The sequence below is a fragment of the Arvicanthis niloticus genome, chromosome 24 (assembly GCF_011762505.2).
Source record: "Arvicanthis niloticus isolate mArvNil1 chromosome 24, mArvNil1.pat.X, whole genome shotgun sequence".
Taxonomy (NCBI): domain Eukaryota; kingdom Metazoa; phylum Chordata; class Mammalia; order Rodentia; family Muridae; genus Arvicanthis; species Arvicanthis niloticus.
The window spans coordinates 11,333,347-11,361,220 of NC_133432.1; the positions used below are offsets into that span (position 1 = coordinate 11,333,347).

Sequence of the window (27,874 nt, forward strand, 5' to 3'; positions counted from 1 at the left end):
GCGTCCCTCAGGCCCTGCCCTCTTCCGGGTCCCGCGTGCCGGGCCCGCATGGCTGCCGGGAGACTCGTGGGTCCTGGGCCGCGGTCGCGTCCCGCCATGGCGCAGTGGAAGAAGAAGAGGCTACGGAAACGCCGAACGGGGGCTTCCCAGGCCCGCGACAGCGATTCGGAGGACGGCGAGTTCGAGATCCAGGCGGAGGATGACGCCCGGGAGCGAAAGGTAATAACGCGGGGTCCCTGATCGGGCCCTCGGCCTGCGCCTTTCCGCTTGTCCATCTTCTTAATCGCTGGCCCTCATTGGGTCCCCTCGCGTAGGGGGCGGGGTCCACTTTAAGCAGCCAATAGAAAGTGCAAGTGCGGAAGGTCCGCCTGAGTTTGGGGCGGTCTTGGGTGATAAAATTAAAGGAGAGGCCGGACCACTCTGCTGAGAAGCTAGTTTTAAACTAAGCTATTATTTACGGACTTTTGTCGTGCTACAGCTACGTAGGCGCATCAGCTCTGTCAGAGGGGACAGCAGGATTGAAACTAGGGATGGTCTGGTTCCAGATGTATCCACCTGGAGGGATAGGTGTAAGCACCAAGTGGGGCAGAAAAGCCTGTCGTTCGTGACACCCATCGACTTCTGCATAGCGGGTGTATCTAGTTCTTCATTTCTCCTTCCCAGCTCAGTCAGTGAGCTGCACTCATTTAGGTAGATGGTCTGTTAAATGTGCAGAAACTGCTGGAGGCAAGGAGAACGCCAGTGTTCATTGCCAAATACATGAAGGCTGCTCACGTGGTTCAGACCAGCCCAGCCAAGCACCGGTTGTAGTAAGACATAAAGAAGTTGCTTAACTTTTTTTTTACAAGTCAAAACCCAGCCTGTGGGGTTCTAAATGTAGCTCCGTTGGTAGAGCGCTTGCCTGGCGTGTGCAAAGCGCTGGGTTGGAACGCGGGCACACACCTGTAATCTTAGCTCCCAGGGTAGGAGTGGTGGAGGCGAGAGGATCAAGAGTTCAAGGCCACCGATGGCTAGATAGTGAGCTGGTAAGAGCTACACCACCAATTCTGAATATTTTGCTGTACAAAAATCTTTTGGCTCCTGCAACCTGGGGAAACACATGCTTATTTTTTTTTCTTTCATATAAGTTTTATTTTAGTAGTAACATATTTGTGGGTGATTTTAGAGTAGAAACACATGCTTATTAAAGGTCTATCACACACATGATGTAAATATGTAAATATGCTTGGGAGAGCAACCAAGTCCACACTATACTATTGAGTTGGTTTACCCTCCACCAAAAGCGGGGGGGACGGGGGGGGGGGACAAAAATCAATATCTTTGTGCAGTGAAATGAAACCAGAATACTGGGTGTAGAACGTGTCAAGTTATGATCAGTGGGGACAGCCTTTTTCATTCCTCCCTCCCCCACCTTTAGTTTTGGAAGGGTTAAAGACAACCCAGAGCCCTGTCTGTGCTAGGCATGCCTGTGTCTTTCAAGTAATCTTGGCCTAATTATCTTCAAATGGGGGAGGGGGGCTGGGGTGGAGTCCCAAGGAGAATGCCTAGAAACTAGTAACAAAAATCCCAATGAGCAGAATTGTCAGGAAAGTTGTTTGCCTTATATCATTTTTTTTTTATTTCTTTGTTTACTTGTCATGTTTTGATTTGAGACAGGGTCTCACTGTGTGGTCCAGGCTGGCCTTGAACTCACAGAGATCCTCCTGCCTTGGCCTCCCGAATGCTGGGGTTACTGGGGTGACTGCCATAGCCCATCATATTAGAGTGTCAGGCAGGGTCTTGTGTAGCCCTGAGTAGCCTTGGACTCATGAGGAGACAGGGATGGGTTTGATCTCTTGATCTTCCTGTTTCTCTAGTGAGGTGACAGATATGTGCCACCACATTCTTTTCTAAGGCTGGCAAGAAGTTGTACAATCACCTGTCTCCGAAGTTTTAGAATCTAAAAGGTAGCTGATGAATTCCATCAAAAGGAGTCCAGTGAAGGAACTGGCTCTGGGGCCACCCATCTGTCATTTCAGCTCTCAGAAGGTGGAGGCAAGAGGGTTGTGGGGGGTGGGGTCAGAGGGCCAGCCTGGGCACAGGAGACCCTGTCTGGAAAAGACCAGAAACGAAACAGAAAAGTTATACAAAGTCACATAAAACATACTATTTTTAAACCAAAAAAACAGATTGAGACGTCAGTGAGGTGGCCCAGGAGGTAGAAACGTCTGCCTGTCAAACCCAATGGCCTGATTTGATCCCTGGAACCTGCCTTACAAGGCTGGACAGATTGAGACTCAGTTCACCCAGTTCCCAGGGATCCACCGCCATCTTGTGGTCTCTTTGGGTACTGCATGCTCGTGGTGCCCATAATCTATGCAGGCGAACCACCAGTACATTAAAAAAGCTGGACGTGGTGGCATGCATCTGTAACCGCAGCCTCCCTAGGGTGAGATGGAAAGTGGAGACAGGAGAATTGCCGAGGCGCTCACAGGCCAGCTATCCAGGAGTGCACCAGTGGCAGAAGCGAGAGACCCTGCTTCACCAGGGTGGAGAGAGAGATCTGATTCTTGAAAGTTGGCCATGGCTCCCACACACTCGGGCCCCCATGCATGCCCGCACGCACACACACGTGCAGTAATGATACATTCTAAAAGGACAGCACAGAAGTGTGGAAGATAGCACTGTAATAAAGGAAATGGTCTGAGTCTGTGTTGTTCAGCATGGTAGCCACCAAACACGGCATCTTAAATGTCTGTGTTCGGCGTGCACCCCCAAATCCCTGGCGTTTAGTTACAGAATCTGGGCCCCTCTTATTTTTATAGCTACATGACGGTAGGCTTAGCATCTCTCCTCAGACAGATGAAATAATGAAACAATTTCAAATGAAAACGAGAAAGGACTAGAAATAGGCCAGGTCTGCTGGTCTGTGATTCCAGCTGCATAAGAGGCTGAGGCAGAGGATCACAAGTTCAAGGCCAGCCTGGGCTACATGGGGAATTTAGGGCTAGCCTGGACAATTTTGACCTTGTCTCAAAAATAAAGAGTAAGAAGAGGGCTGGGGCTACGGTTCAGTGTTAGTTGCCTTGTGTGCAGGGACCTGGGTTCTGTCCCTGGTACCACCAGAACAACAGAAGCATTTGCTGGGGGAGGGGGAGCATAAAGGGAGGTAAGAATTTTTATAAGGGATAGGAAAAAGAAATAAATTGCTATTAAAAAATTAGAATCAGGAAACGAGATTCAAGCATAGTGGTGCGTGCCTTTGATAGGAGCACTGGGGAGACAGAGGCAGGTCTCTGAGTTTGAGACCAGCCTGAGCTACATAGTGAGTCCCAGAACAGCCGGTACCATCGCCATCCCAAGCTACTACTACAACTCACAACTACACACACACATACACACACCCACACCCCTAAGTCCTCAGCATTCAGCTCTCCTGGCCTGGATCCTTACACACCCCACACCCTGAGCTCAGTTTCCAGAAGGTCACGTTCAGCCTCAGGGTGGTGACTGTGCTGGTAAGGGATGGAGCCCAGCTGGTGAGCCCCAGTGCCTCTCTGTAGAGCTAACCTGCACCTCTGCCCCAGGCTGGCCCAAGGAGAGCTGATTAGAGTTGTCGAGCTTCCAGGCTTCCCACCCTTGTGGTCTGTCAGAGCCGGAGTGAAGCCATCTCTCCGTTCCTCCCCTACAGCTGGGCCCTGGCAGAGTCTTGCCCTCATTTCCTACCTCAGAGTGCGTATCAGATGTGGAGCCCGACACCCGGGAGATGGTGCGAGCCCAGAACAAGAAGAAGAAGAAGTCTGGAGGCTTCCAGTCCATGGGTGGGTAACCAGGCTGGGTGGCCAAGGCTATGGGGGTGGAGGGGATATCGTTGTGTTCTCTCTGCTTAGCTACTGGTCTACCTTAGGCCTGGCAGTATGGCAGGTGTCAAGTAGCCTGTAGCAGTACAGACAGCCTACTAAGGTAGGCCTGGAAAGGGGCCCACCCCTGCAGGCGCAGGAGGTGGCAGAGGCTTCCGTGTTGGATAAGACAGCTTTGAAGAGCTGGCCACAGGATGATGAAGTGGTGTCAGGACACATGTGTGGGGAGTGCAGCTCAAGTGTTCTGCTCTTGACCGAGCAATAGCTGCCAGGACAAGGATGGAGCACCCACTGGATTACTTTTAATGGCAATAGAAAGGAGCTGGGCATGGTGGTGTACATCAAGGCGACATAATAAAACCCTGTCTCACAGTAAAACAGGTTATCAGCTACCATATGTAAAGAGTTCTTACAAATCAATAAGAAAAGGACAAAAGCCCTGGGAGAATGAAGAAACTGAATAGTTGGCTCACAGAAGTGATATTGATGGACAGTATAGTCCTTTGTCCTGTAATGCCTGGTGGCTACTGTGTCCACCCCCTCCTTCCCCAAGCCCCTGACTCCTCCCATGTCTCTCTCAGGCTTGAGCTACCCTGTATTCAAGGGGATCATGAAAAAGGGCTACAAGGTGCCAACGCCCATCCAGAGGAAGGTAAGGAGCTGGAGGGCAGCCGTGAGCACTGGCCGTGGGGCAGCTCTTCCTGGACCCAGCTGCCATCTTGCTTGCTGTCTTCTGCGGCTGAAGCTCCACACGCCTTAGCCATTTCATGGGGGAGAAGGTTGGGCCCAGCAGAGCTGGGGTTTGACCCTGGCTCACTGCCTCTTGTGCTCAGGCAGCGCACAAGCACCCCATGATCACCCAGCACTTGCCGCTAGCTGCATGGGAGACAAGGTGGAGGCCCAGCTTGGGTAGGCAGAGTCTCCTAGCACAGGAGTTGGGGATGCTTATTCTTGGAGGCGTGCTAATAGGTCTGTGGCCCGCTCGTGCCCAGCAAGCTGACAGTGCCTCCTCTATGTATGTCTGACAGACCATCCCTGTGATCTTGGATGGCAAGGATGTGGTGGCCATGGCCCGGACGGGCAGCGGCAAGACGGCCTGCTTCCTCCTGCCGATGTTTGAGCGGCTGAAGGCACGCAGCGCACAGACGGGGGCTCGGGCCCTCATCCTCTCACCCACCCGGGAGCTGGCCCTGCAGACCATGAAGTTCACGAAAGAGGTATGCCTAGCTGGGCCTGGTGGGGAGCCATGAGGAGGCTGAGGCGGCTGGCCCTCGCCTGCCTTTGATCCCTCTGTCTCCCTCCCTCCACAGCTGGGCAAGTTCACCGGCCTCAAGACTGCCTTGATTCTGGGTGGAGACAAGTAAGGAACTCCTCCTTACCCCTGTCCCAGCTTCCCTGTGCGGGCACGACACTGTACCTCACGGGTTCCCTTTGTGGGTCTGAGTTGCTAGTTAGTAACAGCAGCTTCTCTTGTGTTCAGACAACCTGGCCGGGGGGGAGGGGGGGGTGTTTCATGTGGTGGAAGCTGGGACAGAGATAGAGGGACCCTTGGGTCAGGGTGTGTTTGGTGAGACCTTAATTATACAGGATATGTCATTCTCTGGGTGCTGAGTCTGCCCTGCTCCCCTGTTCTAGCTTCTACCAAAGGGGTACAGTCTGTGATTGTTAGAAAGCCTAGCCTCCCCGAGCTATGTGGAGCCAGGATCCCCACTTCTACACCTGCACCAGGGGATAGGAACAGATACTTAGCCATAGGGGAATTAGGGTTCTAGGTGAAGCTGGTATTTCCAGGCTGAGTCACTAGGTGGCGCTGTGGGTTGGCGGCACTTTGCTGTGTCTGGAGCCGGAGAGGAACCCAGTGTCTAAGGTTCTCGCTTGTTTCTCAGAGGGGCCAGTGCCTTGGCCACATTTCTCACTTCTGTACCTATAGTGTGTTCCATGGCGAGGTGTGGGGGTTCTTGGCTGTGGGGTAGGGGTGGGACAGACTCAAAAGCGCGGTGTTCTCAGGCTGCCCTTGCTTTCCCCCTAGAATGGAGGACCAGTTTGCAGCCCTGCACGAGAACCCTGACATGTGAGTTGTCGGTGGGAGGTGATGCCCTGGGATCCCTTCCCGGAGAGTGGCGTGGAGGGTGTTGGGGGCTGTGGCGGACCCTGGGCCTGGGGTGACCTGGCCTGTGTATTCCTTCCAGAATCATCGCCACCCCTGGGCGGCTGGTGCATGTGGCCGTGGAGATGAACTTGAAGCTTCAGAGTGTGGAGTATGTGGTTTTCGATGAAGCAGACAGGTGAGGCCACAGGTATTCCCCCCACCCCCCAACAAGTGTCCTCAGGGCCCAGGAAGCAGAGAACGGAGGCCCCAGGAGACTAGGTCTGCTGGGGAGACATGAATGCATGTTTGAGTAGTCCCATCCCTGGGGCATCTATGCGAGTTGTTGTAGGTTTATGGCTTAGTACTGAGAAGGGTGCTACATTCCGTGCTGTCTGTGAGCAGGAAGAGTGCTCGCGGAGGATGGGTAAGGCCGTGTTCACTCCCCTACAGCAGAGAAACAGACTCACAGATTAACAGTGCCACATGGCCGGGGTTCTGGAGTGAGAGTAGCCAGGGTTCCAAGTCCTTTAGGGTAGAAGCCTACCATTGGCCCTCCCTGCCCACCGTCCCCCTGCAGGCTCTTTGAAATGGGATTTGCCGAGCAGCTCCAGGAGATCATAGGCCGCCTGCCTGGAGGCCACCAGACGGTGCTGTTCTCAGCCACGCTGCCCAAACTGCTGGTGGAATTTGCACGGGCAGGTGAGCCAGTGGATAGTGGTGCTGGACCCAGGGTGGGGGCTGGGGGCTGCCCCTTTGTGACCCCTGCAATCTCTCCCACAACCAAACAGGCCTCACAGAGCCCGTGCTCATCCGCCTGGACGTAGACGCCAAGCTCAACGAGCAGCTCAAGGTAGGCAGTGTTGCCCCTTCTCAGGCTAGTGGCCCGGCGGAGTCAGCCAGCCCATGGCCGGGAGCCCAGAGCCATCCCTCTCCCTGCAGACCTCCTTCCTCCTCGTGCGTGAGGACACCAAGGCTGCCGTGCTTCTCTACCTGCTGCAGAACGTCGTTCGGCCCCAGGACCAGACTGTGGTGTTCGTAGCCACAAAGCACCACGCGGAGTACCTCACAGAGGTGAGCCAGGCTTCTAGGGGATGGAGAAGCCCATGGGGTCTCAAACCAGCTTCATCTGGCGCTCAGACTTGCACTTCCAAAGGAGGCCACCAGAGGGCGGCAACGGAGCGCCCATGAGCCTGGGTGGGGCTTTTTCCCCCACACACTGACATCAGAAGACACTGTGAACTGTCAGTACCATTCCTGAGGGTGTAGCTAATGTGGGCTCACCCGAGTTGGTTTTGACCTTTCTGGCTTTCTGTCCAGATCACCTACAGCAGCTCCCAGTGGACCTGAATTTTGGTGGGTGAATTTCCAGTTTGTGATGTGCCGGGCATCTAGGCATAATGCTAGCATGTTAGCGGGGTGGTGTGTGCCCTTGGCCTTTTCTGTGCATTCACACCTGTGTGACCCTCAGCTAGAAGCAAGTCTGGGGAGTCCCAGCAGCCTGGAAGGCTGGGGGAGGGGCTAACCACGGTCTCACCCCAATAGGCACACCTGGGCCCTGTTGAGGACACAGGTGTCTGAGTCTCATTTACCCGACATGTTAACGGTGCCTTCCTCCCCCAAGTGTCTGAGACTAAAATAGTAACATGGAGAGAGCAGTTGATGCTCTCACGGGCTTCCTGTGTTTCAGGCTCGTTCCTCAATGGTGCATTAACCACTTAGTCTTGTGAGGCACAGAGAGCCTGAGTAATTTGCCCATGGTCACACAGGATCCAGCAGCCTTGCAGAGCTGGGGGGTGGTGGGAGCTGCTTTGATGCCGATGCAGGGGGCAGTCAGGCCAGCCAGCAGTGCTGCGGTTCAGACCCACAGTGCCTGGTGCCCTGGCCTCGGCCCAGCCTGCAGCCTTTGCTCCTGCAAGCTTCCCCGACTCACCACCTTCACTCTCAACAGCTGCTGACGGGCCAGGGTGTGAGCTGCGCCCACATCTACAGTGCCTTGGACCAGACGGCACGCAAGATCAACTTGGCAAAGTTCACACACAACAAATGCTCCACGCTCATCGTGACTGACCTGGCCGCCCGGGGCCTGGACATCCCACTGCTGGACAATGTTATCAACTACAGCTTCCCTGCCAAGGGCAAGCTCTTCTTGCACCGAGTGGGTGAGGAGCCTAGCTGCACTGGGGGGTTTCGGGAGGGGCCACTGGACCATGCCGGCAGCTGGGAATTTGGGGGAACTGAGTCCTTAAGTAATGTCCATTAGGTGGATCCTGACAGCTCTCAGCTCCCAGAGCTTCCTTTCTTGCTGTGTTGGGAACAGAACCCATGGTGTCGCTCATGCTGGGCGAACTGCCACAGACCAAGTTGTGTGCTGTTCATTAATGCAGACATTAAAATATGCATGGGGGGATGAAGCATGGGGATTCATAGAGCCATTCTCTAAGACTGAGCATGGCACATCTGCCAGGCAGAGGAGGGGCAGACACTGGGTGTCTGTGTCCTGACCTTCACTGTAAGGCCCATGGGGAACCCTGACCTGTCTCCTGCTGTGAGGCCCAAATCCTGACCTTGCTGGTGGCTGCCTGCTGTCTCCAGGTCTCCATTGCTCTCTGGAAGGTTGGCTCCCCATCTGGGGAGTTTCCAGAGCTACTAGGGGAATTCCTCAGGTGCCACGGACCTGCAAATGAGGGGAGACAAGGGAGAAAGCTGGGCGTGGTAGGGCATGCCTGTGGTCATAGCACTTAGGATGGCTGAAGCGGGAGGAGCAGGAGTTCAAGGCCAGCCAAGGCTAGATAGACCCTGTCACAAGCAGAAGAAGCCTGGCTGAAATGTGACACCTGCAACTCACTCCACGCCAAGCTGGGGTCATGTTGGGCTGGTTCCTACCAGCTGCTGCTGTTCCAGTCTCTGTAGCATTTACAGATGTTTTCATTTACTGTGACGTCCTCCTTCATGGGTGGTGCATCTTCAGTAAAGGGCTGAGTGGAGACAGTTTGTACGTGATGCACCATACCACCTTTGTTGTAGCTAATTCAGGCTACAGCAAGTGGAAAGTTCCACTGGGAATATGTAAATGAGCGGGCCTGGCTGTGTGCCAGTAAAACTTTATTGTACAAACAAGTGGTGGGCCAGGTGGAGCTTCCCTGTGCTCAGCTTTGTAATTGCCTGCTGGTCATCAGCTTGTTGGCCAGTCAGTCCTCTGTCTCGACACCTTTTGGGAAGCTCTGGCCCAAACCTTTTTTTGTGAGAATTTCCAGTCTTAATTATTCCTTGGGGGAAAATCCTCCCAAAGTGGGAGTGGCCAGAACTTTGAGTCCTGGTCCTGAGGGGTACTCGCCCCACTTTTGATCACTTGGTACCCACCTGTGCCCACGCCCGACCACCTACCCTATAGGTGGGACAGCAGTCCAGGAAAGACCCCGGCCTAGCTCTAGGCCTCAGGGAGTTGGGGGTCCCTTGGCTGAAACTCAACTTTTCCTCCCACAGGCCGTGTGGCCCGAGCAGGCCGAAGTGGCACAGCCTATTCCTTGGTGGCTCCAGATGAGGTCCCCTACCTGCTTGACCTACACCTCTTCCTGGGCCGCTCTGTCACCTTAGCCCGGCCTCATGAGGAGCCTTCAGGTGAGGCGAGGCTGGACAGGGCTCAGGTCCCCGTGGAGGTCATGAGCAGACAGGGGTGCAGTGGTCTGGCTTCAGGAGATGGCTGCTGGGTCTGACCGTGTCCTGGGAGGTGCTGGGTGCCGGGGCTGCTCTTGGGCTATTGTTGTCCGAGTGGGGGTCTGATTGAGCATGCCGCTCTAAATGTCCCTCTTGTCTGAGGCTGTTGTCCTGGAGTCCATAGGCCATGCGGGATACATTGTAGGCCGACTCCTCGGTGTGCCCTGTTGCTGGCAGGCGCAGTTGGCGGAGACGGAGTGCTGGGTCGGGTGCCACAGAGTATAGTGGACGACGAGGACAGCAGCCTGCAGACCGCCATGGAGGCGTCACTGGACCTTCAGGGCCTGCACCGTGTGGCCAACAACTCTCAGCAGCAGTATGTGCGCTCACGTCCAGCACCCTCGCCTGAGTCCATCAAGCGAGCCAAGGAACTGAACCTGGCAGAACTGGGCTTGCACCCACTCTTCAGTGAGATTGGGCAGGGTAGAGTGGGTGAGGGTGGACTGGCCCTTTAAAACCCAGCCTGGCCTTACACACTTCCCACCCCTGCAGGCTCGTGCTTTGAGGAGGGAGAGCTGCAGCGCCTGAGGCTGGTGGACAGCATCAAGAACTATCGTGCACGCACAGTGAGTGGACCTGGGCTGGGGAAGGGGGGGGGGCCTTGTGAGCTCGAAGCTTCCTCACGTGCCAGTGCCACAGTGGTCCTGTCGGCCATTCATAGGTCCCTTCCCCTTGTCCTGGAGCATTCCTGTGACCCACGGCAGGTCCGTGTGTGGTCACCACTTCCCATCACTCAAAGATAGATTGGATCTCCTTGGGGATGTGGTGTGTTCTCTGCCTTCCAGAGTCCTGAAGAGCCATCCATCCCCAGCCTGAGTAGCCATGGGCAGGCGTGTGCAATGGGACTCAGGCACAGAGGCAAGGAGAGCCCAGCCAGGTGGCCAGTGGCACAACAGAGTGACACGGATAAACCAGTAACCACTGGTTCAAAGCCCAGTGCCCTCGGTTCTGGCTGTTCTTAGCTGTGTGGCCTTGGACAAGACAGCCGCTTTCTCTGGGCCTCCCTCTAATTGTGTATTACGGATATATAGGATCGCACCTCTCACAATAAAGACTTGACGAGTACCCGTACAGGTCGCAGCTGGCTTAGGGTAGGGCTGGGAGTAGGTGGATAGTAGTCAGTAAACATGGTATCCTTTTGCAGACCATCTTTGAGATCAATGCCTCCAGCAAGGACCCAAGCAGTCAGATGATGCGTGCCAAGCGGCAGAGAGACCGAAAAGCTATTGCCAGCTTCCAGCACGGGCGTCAGGAAAAGCAGGAAGGCCCAGCTGGCCCAGTCCCCCAGAGGGAGCTGCCTCAGAAGGAAGAGGAAGAGGAGGACATGGCTGAGACTGCAGAGGTTCGGACTGCAGGGGCAGCTGGTGCTGGGGCATATGCACCTAGGTCCCAGAAGCCCACGGGACAGGCAGTGGTGCAGTCCCGTCTCCCCATACTGTCTGTGGAAATGGAACACCATCTCAGCTTACAGTCTGTAGGAGGAGGGTGTGGAGACGAAGGCAGGAGGACAGCCACAAGTTCAAGGGCAGCCTAAGCTACAGAGCGGTACTGTCTCAGATAACCAAAGAGCTGCTTCAGCAGTTAGGCAGTTAAGAGCCTGTGCTCCACCGGGTGGGCCGGCTTAGGCCTTTGACACCAGCACTTGGGCAGCACAGGCTTAAGCATCTCTAGTCAGTTCAGGGCCAGCCTGAAAACAGCAAGTCTCCATACTGAGGCCCTGTCTCAAAATCAACAAAGGCCTCTGCTCTCACAGGGGATTGGTGTTCAGTTCCCAGCATCACATTACCTGCTCACAACTGCCCGTATCCAGTTCCAGGGGATCCAGCACCCCTGTGTATGTATGTACACACACACACACACACACACACACACACACACACACAACACACACGAAAATAAAATCTTAAAAAAAAAAAAAGGACAGAGCCCCTTTCCCAAATATTGTGGCCTGAGCTGTAGCTAAGTAAGTGGTTCAGCCTGAGGTCCTGTGGGAGAGACGCCCCAGGAGGTGGGGCTGGAGGATGGTATCCACCCACATGGCAGTGGCCCCTCCTACCCAGGAGGTGGGGCTGGAGGATGGTATCCACCCACATGGCGGTGGCCCCTCCTACTGCACCCCATCTCTCCGGTCTCAGTGAGGCAGGGAGAGCCATAGTCTGAAGGCCCAGCCACAAAACCCTGGGTGCATCCCATTTGTTCAGAAGGAGCCAGCGCCAAATGCAGTCAGGGCTGGGACTGGGCATGGTGGCATATTGCCAGTATCAGCCCCGCCCCTCCCGCCCGCCCTGCCCTCCAAGGCAGGGTCGCTGTGCGAGCAGGTGAGGACACAGGGAGATGTCTTCTGGCAGAGGACAAGGGAAGTCCTGGCCCCTTGGTTCTAGTGGGGCTCCTCAAAGCCACAAGGGTGACTTTGTGGGCCTCTGCCTGCCAGGGTGTCTTCACAGAGGTTGTGGGCCACAAACGGCCAAGGCCAGAGCCCAGCCAAGGAGCCAAGCGGCGGAGGAAGGAGGCCGGTCAGCGAGACCAGGAGTTTTATGTCCCCTACCGGCCCAAGGATTTTGACAGTGAGCGGGGGTGAGTGTGAGCTTAGGGCCCAGCGTGGGTTGGACAGAGGGTCTGGGCCCCATTAATCAAATCTCCCGCTTGAACCTGCAGGCTAAGTGTCAGTGGGGCTGGAGGGGCCTTCGAGCAGCAGGTGGCTGGTGCTGTTCTTGACCTGATGGGGGATGAAGCGCAGAACATGAGCCGGGGTCGGCAGCAGCTCAAGTGGTGAGTGATCAGCCGCTGTGCCACCAGGGGTGGCCTTCTTTGTCCCCTTTTGACTGCTCAAAGTAAGGTGGCGACTCCTTCCCTGCTCCTTAGCCTGTGTTCAGGTAGCTGGCCTTTTCTGGCAGGTCTCTTACCTGATATACCCGCAGGGACTGTGATGCAGCTCCCCCAACACACAGAAGGCTCGAATGTGATGTGGGGGTCGAGCCCCACGTCTCCAACCCCCATGCTCCTTTTGAGACTTGGGCTGTGCAGGGAAGGTGGAGAGGTGGTTGAGGAACTGTGAGTGTCCATGTCCGGTGCAGACCAGGTGTGGCTGCCTCTTTTCCTTTAATCCTCTACTGACTTACCGTTGACACGGAAGTGAGGGAACAAGTTCCTCAAAGTAAAACCTCCCGTCTCCCTTTCAGGGACCGGAAGAAGAAGCGGTTTGTGGGGCAGTCAGGCCAAGAGGACAAGAAAAAGATCAAGACAGAGAGTGGCCGGTATATCAGCAGCTCTTACAAGCGCGACCTGTATCCTGAGAGGCTGGGCTGCGGAGGGGCAGGGCCAGGTCTGGGGGCGGAGCTGAGCGTTCAGCTGCTGCTCCTACAGGAGGGGCAGTATCTGGGGGCGGGGCCGGGTGTTCAGCTGCTGCTCCTATAGGAGGTGCCATGACTGGGGGCGGGGCCAGGCATTCAGCTGCTGCTCCTACAGGAGGGGCAGCATCTGGGGGCGTGGCCGGGCATTCAGCTGCTGCTCCTATAGGAGAGGCAGCATCTGGGGGCGTGGCCGGGCATTCAGCTGCTGCTCCTACAGGAGGGGCAGCATCTGGGGGCGGGGGCGGGCATTCAGCTGCTGCTCCTACAGGAGAGGCAGCATCTGGGGGCGTGGCCGGGCATTCAGCTGCTGCTCCTACAGGAGAGGCAGCATCTGGGGGCGTGGCCGGGCATTCAGTTGCTGCTCCTATAGGAGGGGCCAGGTCTGGGGGCGGGGCCGGGCGTTAAGTTGCTGCTCCTATTGGAGGGGCTGCGCCTGGGATGGGGCCCAGTGGCTTCCTCAGCAACCCTTAATAAGCGTCTTTTCCCCAACTTGGGTGCTACTTGTTAATTCCTTAACGAGGCTTTCAGCTACCAGAAGTGGAAGCAGAAGCAGAAAATTGATGACCAGGACTCCGAGGAAGAGGGGCCATCCAACCAGCGAGGCCCTGGGCCCCGCCGAGGTGGAAAGCGAGGTCGTAGTCAAGGTGGGCAGGGCAAGTGGTGTGGTGTGAATAGGGAGAAAGCCAGGTGCGGTGAGGTGCAGGGATGAACATGGGTCGAAGGCTGAGCTCCCCCAAAATCCCCATGTTGACAGGTGCATCCCATCCCCGAGCGTCCAGTGTACCCTCAGGCCGCATGCGCTCAGAACTCAAGACCAAGGAACAGATCCTCAAGCAGCGCCGGCAAGCCCAGAAGCAGCGCTTCCTGCAGCGAGGGGGCCTGAAGCAGCTTTCAGCACGCAACCGCCGCCGCGCCCAGGAGCTGCGCCAGAGTGCCTTTGGCCGAGGTGCTCCCTCCAGGAAGGGCAAGATGAGGAAAAGGATGTAAGGAGCCAGACTTAGCCCTGGGGCTTCCTAGTAGCCCGAGTGTGGACATCAGGGACGTATTTCCATGTGCTGTTGGCAGATCCTTCCACAGGAGGCAGTGTCTATGAGGAGTAGTGCCATATAGCCACAGAAAGCAACAGCTGCTTTTGACTGGGATACTGGATGAACGCTTTAAGGATGCTATGGAGAGCAGGCACACCAAGTCCTGAGCCTGCAAGTCAGCTGCGTCTGTCTCCATGCATTCAGGGTTCAGAGATCAGGGCCATGTGGATGCCTCTGACCCAGTATTGAGTTTCAGTGTAATAAACTTTACATTGCATCTGGTAGACCAGGAGTGTGTAGCTTCCTTAGGATGTTGGAAGGTATCTCAGACGTTGTCGAGGCTGAGAGGAGCAGGTGACCGCTGAGGTGAGGAAGATGAGACTGGATCCAGTCGTCCGAGGCAGCTCGGGACCGCTGCAGGGCGGAGGAAGGCCGCGGTGGCATTGCCCTTCTGCACATGGAAGAGAGAACCAGCTGGCTCCATCCCTCGGGGCGTCCGGTGGCTTTCCCCACCTCTTGCTTGAAGATCGGAGGAGGTGGGAAGGGGGAGGGGTCAAGCATCCTCCAGCAGCTGGACCCCAGTGCAGGCCAGGCACACACTGGCGACTACCCTGTTGGGCCTGAAGAGCAGATGGTCCCAACAATCACCTGTTCCTCAGACCCACTGTACATAGCAAGTGGCCGTCTTGGAGTGTACCAGCCCTGTCTGAGCGTGTCCAATGTCCCCAGCCAGCTGGGAGAGGCCTGTCCCCAGCCTGTTGTGGTGGATGGAGTGACCAGCCCAGCTGTCAACCCCGTTGTCTACTTAAAACTGAGTTCATACTGAGTGTCCTGTGGAAGGCTCCCCATGGCGTGAGCCTTCTTGCCCGTGAGAAAGGATATTCAGAGAGTGGTTGTGTTGAGCCTGCACACCAAGAAATGTGGGACTTGGTCCTCAAGTCCCCTTCACTGGTCGCCTGGCTCAAAAGTAGGTGTGGGCTTAGCCTGGGGACTGTTGGCCAGTGTGGCTGAGGCATTCACGATAAACAGCTTCACCTGGGGACAGGGATGACATGGCCAGGTTACATCCTGTCCCCACCCCCACAGAGGGAGACCCAGAGCAGGGGTGGGCCTGGAAACCCTACTGGAGAGGCACTGAATAGTGTCTAGTCCAGCCTATTCAAAGTTTCCTTTGTTGTGTTTATTGGTAAAATATAATTCAAACTTGGCCCCTGTCCTCAGTTTCCTAAGTGTTGAAAATGATTGGGTGTAGCTCTGACGATTTGGGGGAGGGGGGACAGTTTCTACAGTCCTGGCTGTACTGGAAGTCACTCTGTAAACCAGGCTAGCCCCAAATTCAGAGTTCTGCATGGTTCTGCCTCCTGAGTGCTGGGGTTAAAGGCATGTGCTGCCTTGCCCAGCCACTGAAGGACATCTTAACCAGACACTTTGCAGCTCTTCAGCTGGCTCCCTGCCTGGTGTCCCACCCACGTGGGGTCATGTTCCCCTTGGATCAGGCTTGTTGCCTCATCTTTCATTTTGCACTAGTTGCCCATGTATAGGAACTTAACGGACGCCTCTAGGACCCCTGCCATGAGCTGGAGAGAAGCGCACACACAACAACAGCCTGTGGGGGCCTCTTCATGTGTATCGCCTGGGTAAACATTGAAGCCACAACCCAATGAAGGAAAAAGCAGAACAGGTATCCCTTGCCATGGCAGTGACAGTGAGGATGGTAACAATTCTCTGCTCTGGCCAGCTGGACAGTGATTCTTGGCCTTGCGAGTGAGCAGGAGAGAGCCAGCACCCTCCTGAATCTACCTCACAGGAACAAAGGCATACAGAAGAGGGACTGACTCAGCTAGTCAGACACAGTGCACTGCACACTATAATCCCAACACTCGGGGAGGGAGGAGTTCAGAATCATGAGCTACATGCGACCCTGCCAAAGACTACCTGGTTCACATGACCCTGAGACCCTCCTGGATTTGGCATGTGTTATCTATCACAAGGACCAAGGCAACTCATGATCGAACCATGGCCTAGGTGAATCTAACCAACGCTGTATGGGACACACGGATCCACCTGCAGTCCTGGTGGGTGCAGTCCTGGCAGCTGAGCGTGGTTTTCTGGCTGCATAGTAGGGCAGTGCTTATAAAGGGCCCTTAACCTCTAGGTGTCCCAATAGTGGGCTTTCCCAAAAAGGAATGTTGACCGGTGAGTGCTACAGATAGAGTATCTCACCTCCTCCAGCTGCCCCTCCATGTCCTCCACAGCCAGGGCTTGCTTCTGACCCTGTTTCAGGCGAACAAGCTGGTACAGGTTGAGCACAGCCATCCTAAGGCGTCCTAGGAGCAGTGTCTTTTCCGATGCCGTGTTCTGAACTTCAGTCCACCTGGATTCCTGTAGAACGCATGCCCAGAACGCCATTGAATGGAGACCTGGCCCTAGGCTCCGGGAGGCCCTATATCTGCCTAACAGGTGCACCCAAGTTGTTCTGCGGAGTGGTGGCAAGCACTGTCTCTGGTGCCTCAATCCCCTGGCTAGCCTAGCAGGTGGGTCCCCGGGGACGCGCACCCACTGTTGTGTGAGCTCCCGGGCCGCCTCCAACTTCTCACACAGTCGTGTGCGTTCTTGATTCAGACGTAGTAGGTTATCCTGCTTCTCTTTCTGCAGACTAAGCAGCCTCGCACGGGTCACCTCCATCTCCACCTGCCGTCTGAGCTCTGCTCTCTTCAGTGCTGCCTGCGTGTCTACCAGGCTCTCAAAGCGTGCCACCAGGTCGGAAACCTCCTGAAACTGAATGAGGGGGACTCACATGGCCTGCAATCCTCCTCCCCTGCTCACCTGGCTTGCCAACACACCCTTGGCAGCGTCCTCAGTCCAGGTGTGCCATGGGACATCTCAGGCCCTGAATGGATAGGAATTTGAGCTAGGTTCATGCCCTTTCCGCCTCCATGATCAAGCCTAGCTAACTAAGCCGGCTAGACACCACAACTTGTCGTTGACACCACTTCTTCGTTGTTGAGAGGTGGAATTTTTTTTTGGCTGAGGCAGGAAGGTTGCCTCGAGCTCAAGGCCAGCCTTGACTACATATCAAGTATCTGGTTAGCTTGGGCTACAGAATGGGACTGTCTCAATGCCCTCCCCCTCTTTCCCCGCCCCAATGGAGCTGAGCATGGTGGAAGCGCGAGCCCAAAGTAGTAAGGAGTTGAAGGTGGTGGCGCACGCCCTTAATTCCAGCAGAGGCAGGTGAATCTCTGAGTTCAAGGCCAGCCTGGGCTATACAGGGAAAAACTGTTTCAGCAACTGTTTCCCTATGTAGGGAGTCCAAGACCAGTCTGGGCTATATTCTCATGTCTCAAAAATAAAATAAATCAACCAAACCTGTCTCAATAAACCAACTAAAGACACACATACATCTCTCCCCCAGAATCTTACCTTCCACAAGTAATAAAATTTATATTATTGTCTGTCTTCATGCTGTCTGTCTGACTCTGTCTCTCCTTTCCTTCCCCCCACCCCGCGCGCGCGCGCACACACACACACGCACGCACACCTGCTTAACTTCGTGACCTTGAGTGTGAATGAACTTTCTGTAACTTTTGTTTTTTTGACATGTAAAATGGGCTCGGCGCTGCTCACATGGGGCACCCACTCCAGCGCCCTCTCCAGCACCCGCGCGCAGGGCTCCAGGCGCCGCACTTTCCGCAGCAGCCGCGCCTGCTGCAGCCGCAGCTCCTTCAGCTGTGCACGCAGCCGCACCGCCTCTGCTTCCAGGTTGCGCATTCTACGCCGCTCCTCAATGGCTTTCCGCGCTGCACGCCTGAACTCAACTTCCTGGGGGAAGGAGGGTGGCGATACAGAAGCCTCAGAACTCGGGGAGAGGGGGGGTGGCTTGGGGAGCTCTTCTGTCTCCACCTACCAAGCCACAACTTTTGCTCTCTAAGCCACCCGAGCTGGGATACAAGGTCCTTGCACCTCCTCAGACCTCTGACCACCTGATCTGCACGTCCCCTCCCCCTCCCCGTGTCATCGCCCACGTGGCTTTCCTAGTTGGAGCTACTATAGAGTGTCAAGCAGGAACCCCTCCTGCCTCCGGGCCTCGGCCTCCACTGACCTTAAACTGTTGGTTAAAGCTGACGACGGACCCCTTAAGCGCCTGCCCTTTCTGTTCCAGCTCTGTCCAGCGCTGGTTCACGGAGTCCATAGAGCTGCGGAATTCCTTGGAGCGGGATGAAGTTAAGAGGTATGTATCTGCTCACATACAAAACCTTCCAGTGCACACCCCCACACCCCCAAATGCTGTTCTCCCAGCTACCTGATTCCCTGAGCTTTTTTTTTTTTTTTTTTTTTTTTTTTTTTTTTTAAAGTATTTTTATGTTTTGAATTTGTGTTTCTGGGACGGGTGTGTGCATTGAGTGTCGTGTCTTTAGAGGCCAGAAGAGGGCGTTGGATCCCCTGGAGCTGGAGTGCAGGCTGTTGGAAGCCGCATGATATGGGTGCAGGAACTTGAACTGGAATCCTCTGAAAGAGCCAGTGCTGTTAACTGCTGAGCCGTCTCTCCAGCCCCGTGACTCTTTGAACTTTGTCCTTGAATGCAGTCTTCCTCCAGGAAGCCTTGTCTGTCCGTTCCATTGGTGAGTAGAGGTTCCCCCCAGAGTCTGACAGCCCTTGCAACCTCCACCTGGCCACCTCTTTTCCTCTCCAAACTGTGAAACCCTGGAGGTCAAGGGTCAGTGTACAGCCCCGCACACAGTAGGTGCTCAATGCACACACTCACGTTTGTACCAAGTGTGTGTTCTCACACCATCTTCCTTTGACAGATAAGGACATCAGAGCTCAGAGTAGACTCACCCTAAGACCCTAGATTAGGCGCCACCAGTATGTGTCTGAGGAACCCTCAAAGTTTAGCAACCGAGGCTCACCTTCTTCTGGGCCTGCAAACCCTGGTCTGCAGCTGCTAGCTCTTGCTTCTTCTCCAATATAAGCTGCAAGGTTGGACTGTCATCCCTATCCTGCTCCAGTGGCTTCCTGAAGGGACCCAAAGGGGAGGAGTTAATGAGGAGAGTGGGGCAGACTCCCTTGGGATGCCTGAGATGGCCCACTTACTACCTGAGTCAGTTTGCTTTTGTTTTAAAAGGTATCCAGCAGGGCAGTGGTGGTGCATGCCTTTAATCCCAGCACTTGGGAGGCTGAGGCAGATGGATTTCTGAGTTCGAGGCCAGCCTGGTCTACAGAGTGAGTTCCATGACAGCCAGGACTACACAGAAAAACCATGTCTCAAAAAAAACAAAAACAAAAACAAAAGGTCTCATATAGGCCAGGCTAGCCTTAAACTCTTGATTTTCAAGCCTCTACCTCTTGTGTGGTAGGTTGACAGGCACGGGGCTGGCCCTCTGGATTTTTAATTTGTTCACAAGTTTGCTGTGTTCTTGTTTTGTCCAAGCAATGTCCTTGTCACAGAGGGTGCAACCATCAAGAATACAGACAGAAACCCATGTTCCTGGGAGCTGTACTTCCCTGAGGACCACGGACAGCTAAAATGGACACTAATAGCATGCAGTGCCTGGACACAGTGGGCCCTGGGCTATAGAAGTCAGTAGACCAGAGGCACTTTTCAATATGGAGTCGGAAAGTTTCTCTGATCGAAAGACACCATTGTACTGACAACTTTAGGGGACAGAGTTCAGGTCAACAGAATGGCTAAGAAACACCCAGACTCCCAGTGAAGCACCCAAGTACATTAAGGAGGTCTTAAAGGAGGAAAGAGATGGCAGGTTGAAACTACAATCAGAACCATCCAAGGTCACACTGTGGCAGGCCATGGGGAAAGAAAGCACTGGCCATGACTTGGCTGGAGAGGAGAATCATGGGAAAGTTTTGAGAGGAGGAAGAAAACCCTTGTGACTGGCGTGAGGAGCTGGGGACTGGGAGTACTCAGTGGTGACGCTTAGTGTGCGCCAGAAAGAATGTCGTTCTGATCCAGGTAGGCCTGATGGGGAGGTGAAGATAGACCCATTCTGGGTTCGGCATTACAGCGGAACCAGGGCAGGATGAGAGAAGGTGGCCTTAGCACCTGGAAGGATGTCACTCTGAGGGATGTCTGCAGGCCGACCAGGTAGGATGATTTGGGCAGGTTGATGCTTTGACCACTCACAGTGAAAGCATTTCTCTGTGGGGAGTGGTCCAAGAGTGGCTACGGGAGCCTGGCTCTCCCCTGGGCGATGGGAGAGAGTCAAAGAGAGAGTTTGACATCTCATTCAACAAGGCTTATTCAGCTCTGCATCAGAAGGGTCTGCCCGGCACACACACACACACCCCAGGGGGGCCCAGCTTGACAGATACAGGTCCCACTGTCTGGAGGCAATGCATTACAGAGCTGACATCCTTAAAAAAGCAGCTTCTCCGCTGGACAGCAGCTCACAGGAAAATCCCTTTTCCACCCTGGTTCAAAGGATTTCTGTGAGATACTGGCCAAGGCTGAGGGCAGGAGCATGCTTGCCATCTCAGAAGCTGAGAACCCAGGCCTGCCGGCCAGCTCACCTCTAACTTTGCTCACTGAGACCTGGGAGGGGAAACCCGTTTGTGTTACACATTCTCATAGGACTTTTGCACCCCACCCCAAAACTGCCCAAAGGAATGGAGCTGCAGGGACCCTAGAAAAAGGGATGAGCTCTCTGCTTGCTCTTCCTCTCTCTTTCCCCACTCATCCTCTCTTGGGCCACTCACAGCAGCCGTTTCTCTTCGAAGGCCAGCCGGAAATACTCCTCCCAGGCCACTGCCATTATCCCACAGGTGTCTCCAGCCACCTTAGCAAAAGCAGAGGGACTGCTCTGTCTGGAACTCCCAGAAGCCCAAGGCCTAGCAAGCCACGGTTGCCACGGCAGCCAATAGTACACAATCTGTTGCCAGGCAGCAGCCTAGGACACACTCCTGACAGGGACAGACAGCAGCCAGGAAGGGAGGCTATCCTCTAATCTAAATTTGGAGGCAGTGGACAGGATGTGGGTCCTGGGTCAATATTTCCCTTTCGGGGAGTGGGGGGCTGTGTCTAGCCAAGCCTCTTCTCAGCGGGGTACAGTTTGGCGTCACTATGCAACAGCTTGCTTTTTCATCCACACAGAGAGTAATTGGAGAGCTGGAGACGTGGCTCATTGGGTAAGGGCACTGACTGCTCTTCCAAAGGTCCTGAGTTCAATTCCCAGCAACCACATGGTGGCTCACAACCATCTGTAATGGGATCTGATGCCCTCTTCTGGTGTGTCTGAAGACAGCAATAGTGTACTCACATACATAAGATAAATAAATGTTTAAAAAAAAAAAAAGAGAGAGTAATTGGAGCTGGACTGGGGGCTCAGGACTATAGCTCTCTCCTGTCATTGAGAAACAGAGGCCAGAGGCCGGTGACTATGAGTTCCAGGACAGCTAGGGCTACACAAAAAAAATTCTATCTTGGAAAAAACAACAACAAATTTTTTTTAAAAGTTTTTATTTGTTTATTATATGTAAGTACACTGTAGCTGTCTTCAGATACCCCATAATATGGCATACGGGATGGTTTTGAGCCACCATGTGGTTGCTGGGATTTGAACTCATGACCTCCAGAAGAGCAGCCAATGCTCTTAACCGCTGAGCCATCTCGCCAGCCCACAATAACAAATTTATTACATGTATTTAGTGCATCTCTTTCTCTCTCTCTCTCTCTCTCTCTCTCTCTCTCTCTCTCTCTCTCTCTCTCTCTCTCTCTTTCTCTCTGTGTGTGTGTGTTTGTACAGCCTGTGAGACTTGTTTCTCTCTTAACCTCATAGGACCTGGGGATTGAGCCTCCTGTCACCATCTCACAAATGTTGTGACTACAGGCACGCTGATAGCTTTATGTCAACTTCACACACGCTAACGTCGTCTGAGAGGAGGAAAACCTCAACTGAGAAAATGCCTCCAGAAGATGTACCCCCCGCCATGTCTACCAACTGTAGACAAGCCTGTTAGTCATTTCTTAATTAGTGATTGATGGGTGAGGGCCCCGCCCACTGTGGGTGGAGCCATCCCTGGGCTGGTGGTCCTGGGTTCTGTAAGAAAGCAGGCTGAGCAAGCCCTGGGGAGCAAGCCAGTAAGTAACATCCCTCCATAGCCTCTGCATCGGCTCCTGCCTCTGGGTTCCTGCCCTGCTTGCCATTGGCAATAAACAGTTATACAGAAATGTGCTTGAATACAGCCTTTCCTCCCAAGTTGCTTTTGGTCACGGTGTTCCATCCCAGCAGCGGAAACCCTAACTAAGACAGCCATATGGCTCAATTTAACTGAGTGGTGGGTGTAAGGTAAGGTCTCACTGTGGAGCCTAGGCTGGCCTCAGATTCCCGATGCTTGCACAGCCTCACGCATTGTGACTCCAGCGCTGTGCCAACCTATACTTATTTGCAAAGCCTGCATTGCTTAAAACCACTCCTAAGGAGTTTTGTTAGGGGATATTTTTAAAAAGCGATCTAAAATAACCCACGTCCTCCCTTTGGAGCATTTTGCATTAAATTACCCACATCATCTTTCCGTGTAACCTGATGTGGGGCTTCAGCAAGAAACATGAGCTCATTTTTCTTAATTAAAAAAAAATGGAGGTGTAATTTCTACCTCCTGAAGTTCACCCCTTTTTTTTCTCACACACATTTTTATGGGCTGTGGCAAATGTGTAAACTGTGTAGCTATCATACCTAAGACCAAAACCTCAAGACTCTGGGCCCACTTGTAATCTGACTGGGGTACATCCTGTGGTGGTGCATATCTGGGATCCGGGTCTTCAGGAGGCTGAGGCAAGAGGGTGGAGAGTTCAAAGCCAGTCTGGGAGACATATCGAGGCCCTGTCTAAAACAGAACAGGAGGTAGAAATCCAGGCTATGCTGGGCCAGTCTGGGCAGCCTACTGAGATCTGGTCTCCAAAGGGAAAGAAAAAAACAAAAAAAACAAAAAACAAAAAAACGAGGGCTGGGGATGGAGCTCAGAGTACTGGTTAAGTGTGTGTGAGAGAGAGAGAGAGAGAGAGAAAGAAAGAGAGACAGACAGACAGAGAGAGAGACAGAGAGACAGAGAGAGAGACAGAGACAGACAGACAGAGACAGACAGACACAGACAGACACAGAGAGAGACTGAGACAGATAGAGAAACAGAAAGACACAGAGACAGATACACACACACATACAGAGAGAGAGAGAAACAGAGAGACAGAGAGAGAGACAGAGAAACAAACAGACAAAAAGACTCTCACACACAGAGACACAGAGACAGACAGAGACAGAGAAAAAGACAGACACACAGAGAGACACAGAGAGAGACAGAGAAACAGACAGACACACAGAGAAACAGACAGATAGACAGAGACATACACAGAGACAGACAGATAGAGACACAGAGGGAGAGACAGACAGAGACAGAGAGAAAGACAGAGACAGAGAGACAGACAGAAACAGACAGACACACAGAGAGACAGATGGACAGAGACACACAATATATAGAGAAAGAGACAGAAAGAGAGACAGAGAGATAGAAACAGAAAGAGAATCCTTTGTGCTTTTCCCTTTTCTAGAATGTCAAAATTGGTATAGCACTCAGGGGTAGAGGGCTTGTCCAGCATTCACGAGACCCTGGGTTCCACCCCCGGTACAGGGGTGAAGGTCATACTGCCGCAAATGACACCCAGCAGTCTGAGTCTGCCCGCCCTCTTTTAGCAACATTGCTGGGGAGTCAGCCCCGTCTTGTTCCTGGGTGAGTAGTACTTACAGTTATGGTTATTTTTTTTTGTCAGCTGGACACAAGCTAAAGTCATTTGGGAAGAGGATCCTTCAGCTGAGGAAATGCCTCCTTTAACCCGTGAGGCAGTTTCTTAATTAGTGATTGGCAGGGAGGGCCCAGCCTACTGTGGGTGGTACCACCTCTAGGCAGGCTGAGCAAGCCACAGGGGAGCAAGCCGAGCAGCTTCCCGCCCTGACTTCCCTCAGTGATGGATCTGAGTTGTCAGATGAAGGAAGTCCTTTCCTCCCCAGGTTGCTTTACTTCATGGTATTGGGTTTTTGTTTTCTGAGACAAGGTTTCTCTGTCTGTCCTGACTGTCCTGGAACTTGCTTTATAGACCAGGCTAGCCCTGAACTCACAGAGATTCGCTACGCACATGATCCTGCAATCCAGCATGCTGAGCCGCACTTATAGGTTGTTTCCCATCACCCATTGTGCCAAGACAATCAGCTTCTTGTTTTGTTTTGTTTATATACAGGGTTTTCTTTCTTTCTTTCTTTCTTTTTCGAGACAGGGTTTCTCTGTGTAGCCCTGGCTGTCCTGGAACTCTGTAGACCAGGCTGGCCTCGAACTCAGAAATCCACCTGCCTCTGCCTCCCAAGTGCTGGGATTAAAGGCGTGTGCCACCACCACCCGGTTACACACAGGGTTTTATGTATCTCAGGCTGGCCTCAATATAGCTGAGGATGACCTTAGACACCATTATTTATTATCATTATCATTATTATTATTATTATTATTATTATTATTTTGTTTGTTTGTTTGCTTGCTTGCTTGCTTGCTTTTTGAGATAGAGTTTCTCTGTGTAGCCCGGGCTGTCCTGCTCTGGAACTCACTGTAGAGACCAGGCTACCCTTGAACTCAGAGATCTTCCTGCCTCTGCCTCCCAAGTGCCAGGATTAAAGGCGTGCACCGCCACTGCCCAGTTTAAACATTTATTTATTTATTGTGTGGCTTACGGGGCAACTCCTAGCACATTTGTGGAGGTCAAAGGTTACCTTGAGCTGGCTCTTTCGCCTTGCCACGTGGGTTTGGGCATGGGGTAGGAATTGGATTTAGGTCATTAGGCTCGGAGGTGAATGCTATTATCAGATGGGCCATCTCATTTCCCCTCCCTCCCAGCGTCTCTCACTGAGCTGAGGGTCTCAGAGCTCCTCCTGGGATTACAGGCGCTCCATACTCTGCCTGGATACTTGGTGCTACAGTCCAATCTCAAGTCCTTCTGCATCCACAGAGAGCGATTCTCTGAGTGAACAATCTCCCTCGACTCAGCACCCCCCCCCACCCCAGCCTCCCTATTTTGAATTCTGGAATTCAGGAACACGTTATTCCACAAAACAGAATAAATGTTCCAATACTTGGAACAAAGGAGGGTGGCTGAACAGAAGAGGGTGTCAGGAAGAAAGTCAGAGCAGAAACAGAGATGGGAGGGGCTGGAGGGCCTTGAAAGTAGGACCGGAGTTTGGATCCTTAGCACCTGGAGAAAAAGCTGGGCGTGGCAGAAGATGGGAGCCCTGTAATCTCCATGCTGGGGAGGTAAAGATAGGAGGATCATTGGGGTTCATTAGGCAGCCAGTTCCTAGTGAACTAGGACAGATGAGCTCCTGGGTCAGTGAGAGAGACCCTTATGTCTCAGAACATAAGGTGGAGAGTAACTGAGGCCCACCAGACATGGACCTCTGTCCTACACACACACACACACACTCACATATGCGCACACATATGCACACACACATCCACACATATGCACACACACACATCCACACATATGCACACATACATGTGCACATACACATGCACACATGTGCATGCACACTCATACACTCACACATAGACACACAAACACACACAAGTGCACTCACACTCATACACATTCGCACACACACATTCACACATGCATGCACAAACAGACACGCACACAAGTGCACTCACACTCATACTTGTATACATTCACACACACATGCACAAACACACATGCACACGGGTACACACACACACACACACACACACAGAGTTATTTCCTAGTTCCTCCCCTTGTACAGCAGGGACCGGGAAAGCAATATAGGAAGATGTCCGATGACCGAACATCCTGCTGTTGCAGGCTCTTTTGTGTGAAGATTAAAGCAGAGAAATCGCTCTCATAATTCCCCATGGAAACGTGACTGTTTGGAAACTTGGGTTGTTATTGCCAATCCCCATTTCTGGGAAGGCCAGACAAACAGCTTAATTTTAGCTCTGGGATGTGGATCCTTAGCTTGACTGACTCCATTTTGACTTTTTAGCCTGGTTTAACAGCCACCACTTCCTGGAATATTTACTAGCATTGTATTCTAGCCCACGTTGTCCCCCTCCCCCCTCCATATTCAGTCCTGTGATAACCCCTTGCTCTCTTACCCAGCCAGCACCAGCAGCACAGATTTACCGGCTCAAGAATGTTGGACAGGGGCTGGAGCTGGAGCCTAGTGGGTAGAAGACTTGCCTGGCATGTACAAAGCCACGGGTTAAAGCCCCAGCACTGCACAAGCCCTGTGTTGTGACACGTGTCATACCAGTCCTTAGGAGGATCAGAAGTTCAAGGTCATCCTTGGCTACATATTGAGGTCAAGGACAGCCCAGGCTACCTGAAACAACAGCCTAAAAACAAAACAAGTTATAGGGGCTGGAGAGATGGCTCAGCAGTTCAGAACACTGGCTGACATGGCAGCTCACAACCAGCCATCTGTAACTGCAGCCTCAGGGGATTGGACACACTCTTTTGGCCTCTGTAGGCACCAGCACACACATGGGACACAGACAGACATGCAGACAAACATCACATAAAATAAAAATAAATCTTTAAAAAATATATAGGGCTAGAGAGATGGCTCAGAGGTTAAGAGCACCAGAGGTCCTGAGTTCAATTCCCAGCAACCACTTGGTGGCTCACAACCATCTGTAATGGGATCTGATGCCCTCTTCTGGTGTATCTGAAGACAGCTACAGTGTTTTCATATAAATACTTCAAAAAGCTATATACCGTTATATAAAGCATACAATGTATAACTTTTTGAGACTTCTAAAGGTGTTTTATTTTAATCATCTCACTGTGGCCTAGAAGTTACGATCCCTCTGCCTCAGCTTCTCAAGCGCTAGGATGACAGGTAGGTGTGAGCCACCTTGCTAGTTGCTTCTAGCTTTATAAAGAACAAGGTGGGCAGGGGCGGTACACACCTTCAGTCACATCAGAGTCAGGTGGATTGCTGTGAGTTCTGAGGCAGAGTAAGGCAGATATCTGTGAGTTCGAGGACAGCCTCGTCTAGAGAGGAGGTTTGGGTGAAGGTTTGCCTTCATTTCCACTATTGCAAGATCAGACTTTTAGAGTCCTAAAATGATTGTGTATTTACCTTTTAAGAAGAGACCACCACCGCCCCTCCTGCATGCTGCCAGAAGGGAGGTGAAGCCCTGTCACCTCTGAGGAGCCGGTGATGGTTTGGATGTAACAGTTTGATGTGGTTCGAGATTCTCCCTGGCCTCCCCATTATGAGAGGTGTGTTTGAGCATCACCAGGGAGTCCTCTGCTTACATCCACAAGTTCACCAATGGGGGCAAGGATCAAAGAGTTGCTGGGGTTCAGTACCGATGGTATTTGATGGAAAGGTGATAGACTTGTCTCTGGAGTCAATTGCTACTATGTGTCCAGGGGCCTAGAGAGCATTGACTAAGGAGACATTTTCCTGACAGATGGAAAAAAATGTACTCCGCTATGGTCATCTGTTCCTGCTAGATGGCTACGTAGCATGTTATGAAATGCATAATAAAACCTGAAAAAAGTAAAAGAAGAGACCGCCATCTTGGTTGTTGACACAGGGTTTCTCTGTGTATGTCCTGGAATTCATTCTGCCTCCCCATCCCAAGTCCTGGGATTAAAAGCATACACAGCCACACCAGGGCTAATGACTTGGCTTTGGCTTGCCCCCTCCCCCCCCCCCAGCTCCACTATTCAGGATCTCTGCATTCTTTCTATTACAGTTGAGTAACATTAATTGGGAAATTTGAAAGCCGAATCGCTCGTGTACATGTCAGATTGCAAAATTTCAGATCAGAAGATGTTCA

General features: G+C 53.1%; 2 protein-coding genes and 1 pseudogene across 5 annotated transcripts; 2 read left to right on the plus strand and 1 right to left on the minus strand.

Annotated features, from left to right (window-relative positions):
- Ddx54 (DEAD-box helicase 54) lies at positions 1-15,228 on the plus strand. The gene is made up of 20 exons (XM_076922627.1): positions 1-219; positions 3,671-3,800; positions 4,421-4,491; positions 4,868-5,056; positions 5,150-5,199; positions 5,869-5,910; positions 6,029-6,124; positions 6,506-6,627; positions 6,717-6,778; positions 6,868-6,999; positions 7,877-8,087; positions 9,412-9,546; positions 9,820-10,050; positions 10,135-10,208; positions 10,787-10,984; positions 12,074-12,216; positions 12,298-12,411; positions 12,822-12,926; positions 13,521-13,636; positions 13,747-15,228. The coding sequence occupies exons 1-20, from the start codon at positions 49-51 to the stop codon at positions 13,977-13,979; spliced, it is 2,625 nt and encodes an 874-aa protein (XP_076778742.1). The 5' UTR covers positions 1-48; the 3' UTR covers positions 13,980-15,228.
- Cfap73 (cilia and flagella associated protein 73) lies at positions 12,160-20,877 on the minus strand. Of its 3 annotated transcripts, none has more exons than XR_013107035.1 (7): positions 20,732-20,877; positions 18,928-19,033; positions 18,120-18,224; positions 17,645-17,839; positions 16,244-16,798; positions 12,762-15,055; positions 12,160-12,658 (listed from the first exon to the last, which is right to left on the minus strand). XR_013107035.1 is itself a non-coding variant. In XM_076922636.1 (7 exons), the coding sequence occupies exons 1-7, from the start codon at positions 20,785-20,787 to the stop codon at positions 14,966-14,968; spliced, it is 933 nt and encodes a 310-aa protein (XP_076778751.1). In that variant the 5' UTR covers positions 20,788-20,877; the 3' UTR covers positions 12,160-14,965. The 3 variants fall into 3 exon arrangements, 2 of the variants coding, with proteins under 2 accessions (XP_076778751.1, XP_076778750.1); XM_076922636.1 differs by having other exon boundaries at positions 12,160-15,055; positions 16,244-16,402; positions 16,577-16,798; XM_076922635.1 differs by having other exon boundaries at positions 12,160-15,055.
- On the plus strand, positions 16,749-27,686 carry LOC143437688 (NADH dehydrogenase [ubiquinone] 1 alpha subcomplex subunit 1 pseudogene; annotated as a pseudogene). Its single transcript, XR_013107036.1, has 5 exons — positions 16,749-16,886; positions 18,180-18,248; positions 18,436-18,639; positions 19,449-20,120; positions 21,811-27,686. The product of XR_013107036.1 is annotated as an NADH dehydrogenase [ubiquinone] 1 alpha subcomplex subunit 1 pseudogene (transcript).
- The last annotated feature ends 188 nt before the right edge of the window (positions 27,687-27,874 follow it).

What these genes read in the sequence shown, in the direction of transcription:
- Cfap73 (XM_076922635.1), bottom strand. Translation starts at nt 20,787, where the DNA reads ATGGCAGTGGCCTGGGAGGAGTATTTCCGGCTGGCCTTCGAAGAGAAA. An exon ending in GTTTGCAGGCCCAGAAGAAG is followed by an intron (nt 18,225 to 18,927) that starts GTGAGCCTCGGT and finishes TCCCGCTCCAAG; the next exon opens with GAATTCCGCAGCTCTATGGA. An exon ending in CGCTGGAGTGGGTGCCCCAT is followed by an intron (nt 16,799 to 17,644) that starts GTGAGCAGCGCC and finishes CCCCTCATTCAG; the next exon opens with TTTCAGGAGGTTTCCGACCT.
- Ddx54 (XM_076922627.1), top strand. Translation starts at nt 49, where the DNA reads ATGGCTGCCGGGAGACTCGTGGGTCCTGGGCCGCGGTCGCGTCCCGCC. An exon ending in GCTCTTCTTGCACCGAGTGG is followed by an intron (nt 8,088 to 9,411) that starts GTGAGGAGCCTA and finishes TTCCTCCCACAG; the next exon opens with GCCGTGTGGCCCGAGCAGGC. An exon ending in GGGCTTGCACCCACTCTTCA is followed by an intron (nt 10,051 to 10,134) that starts GTGAGATTGGGC and finishes CCACCCCTGCAG; the next exon opens with GCTCGTGCTTTGAGGAGGGA.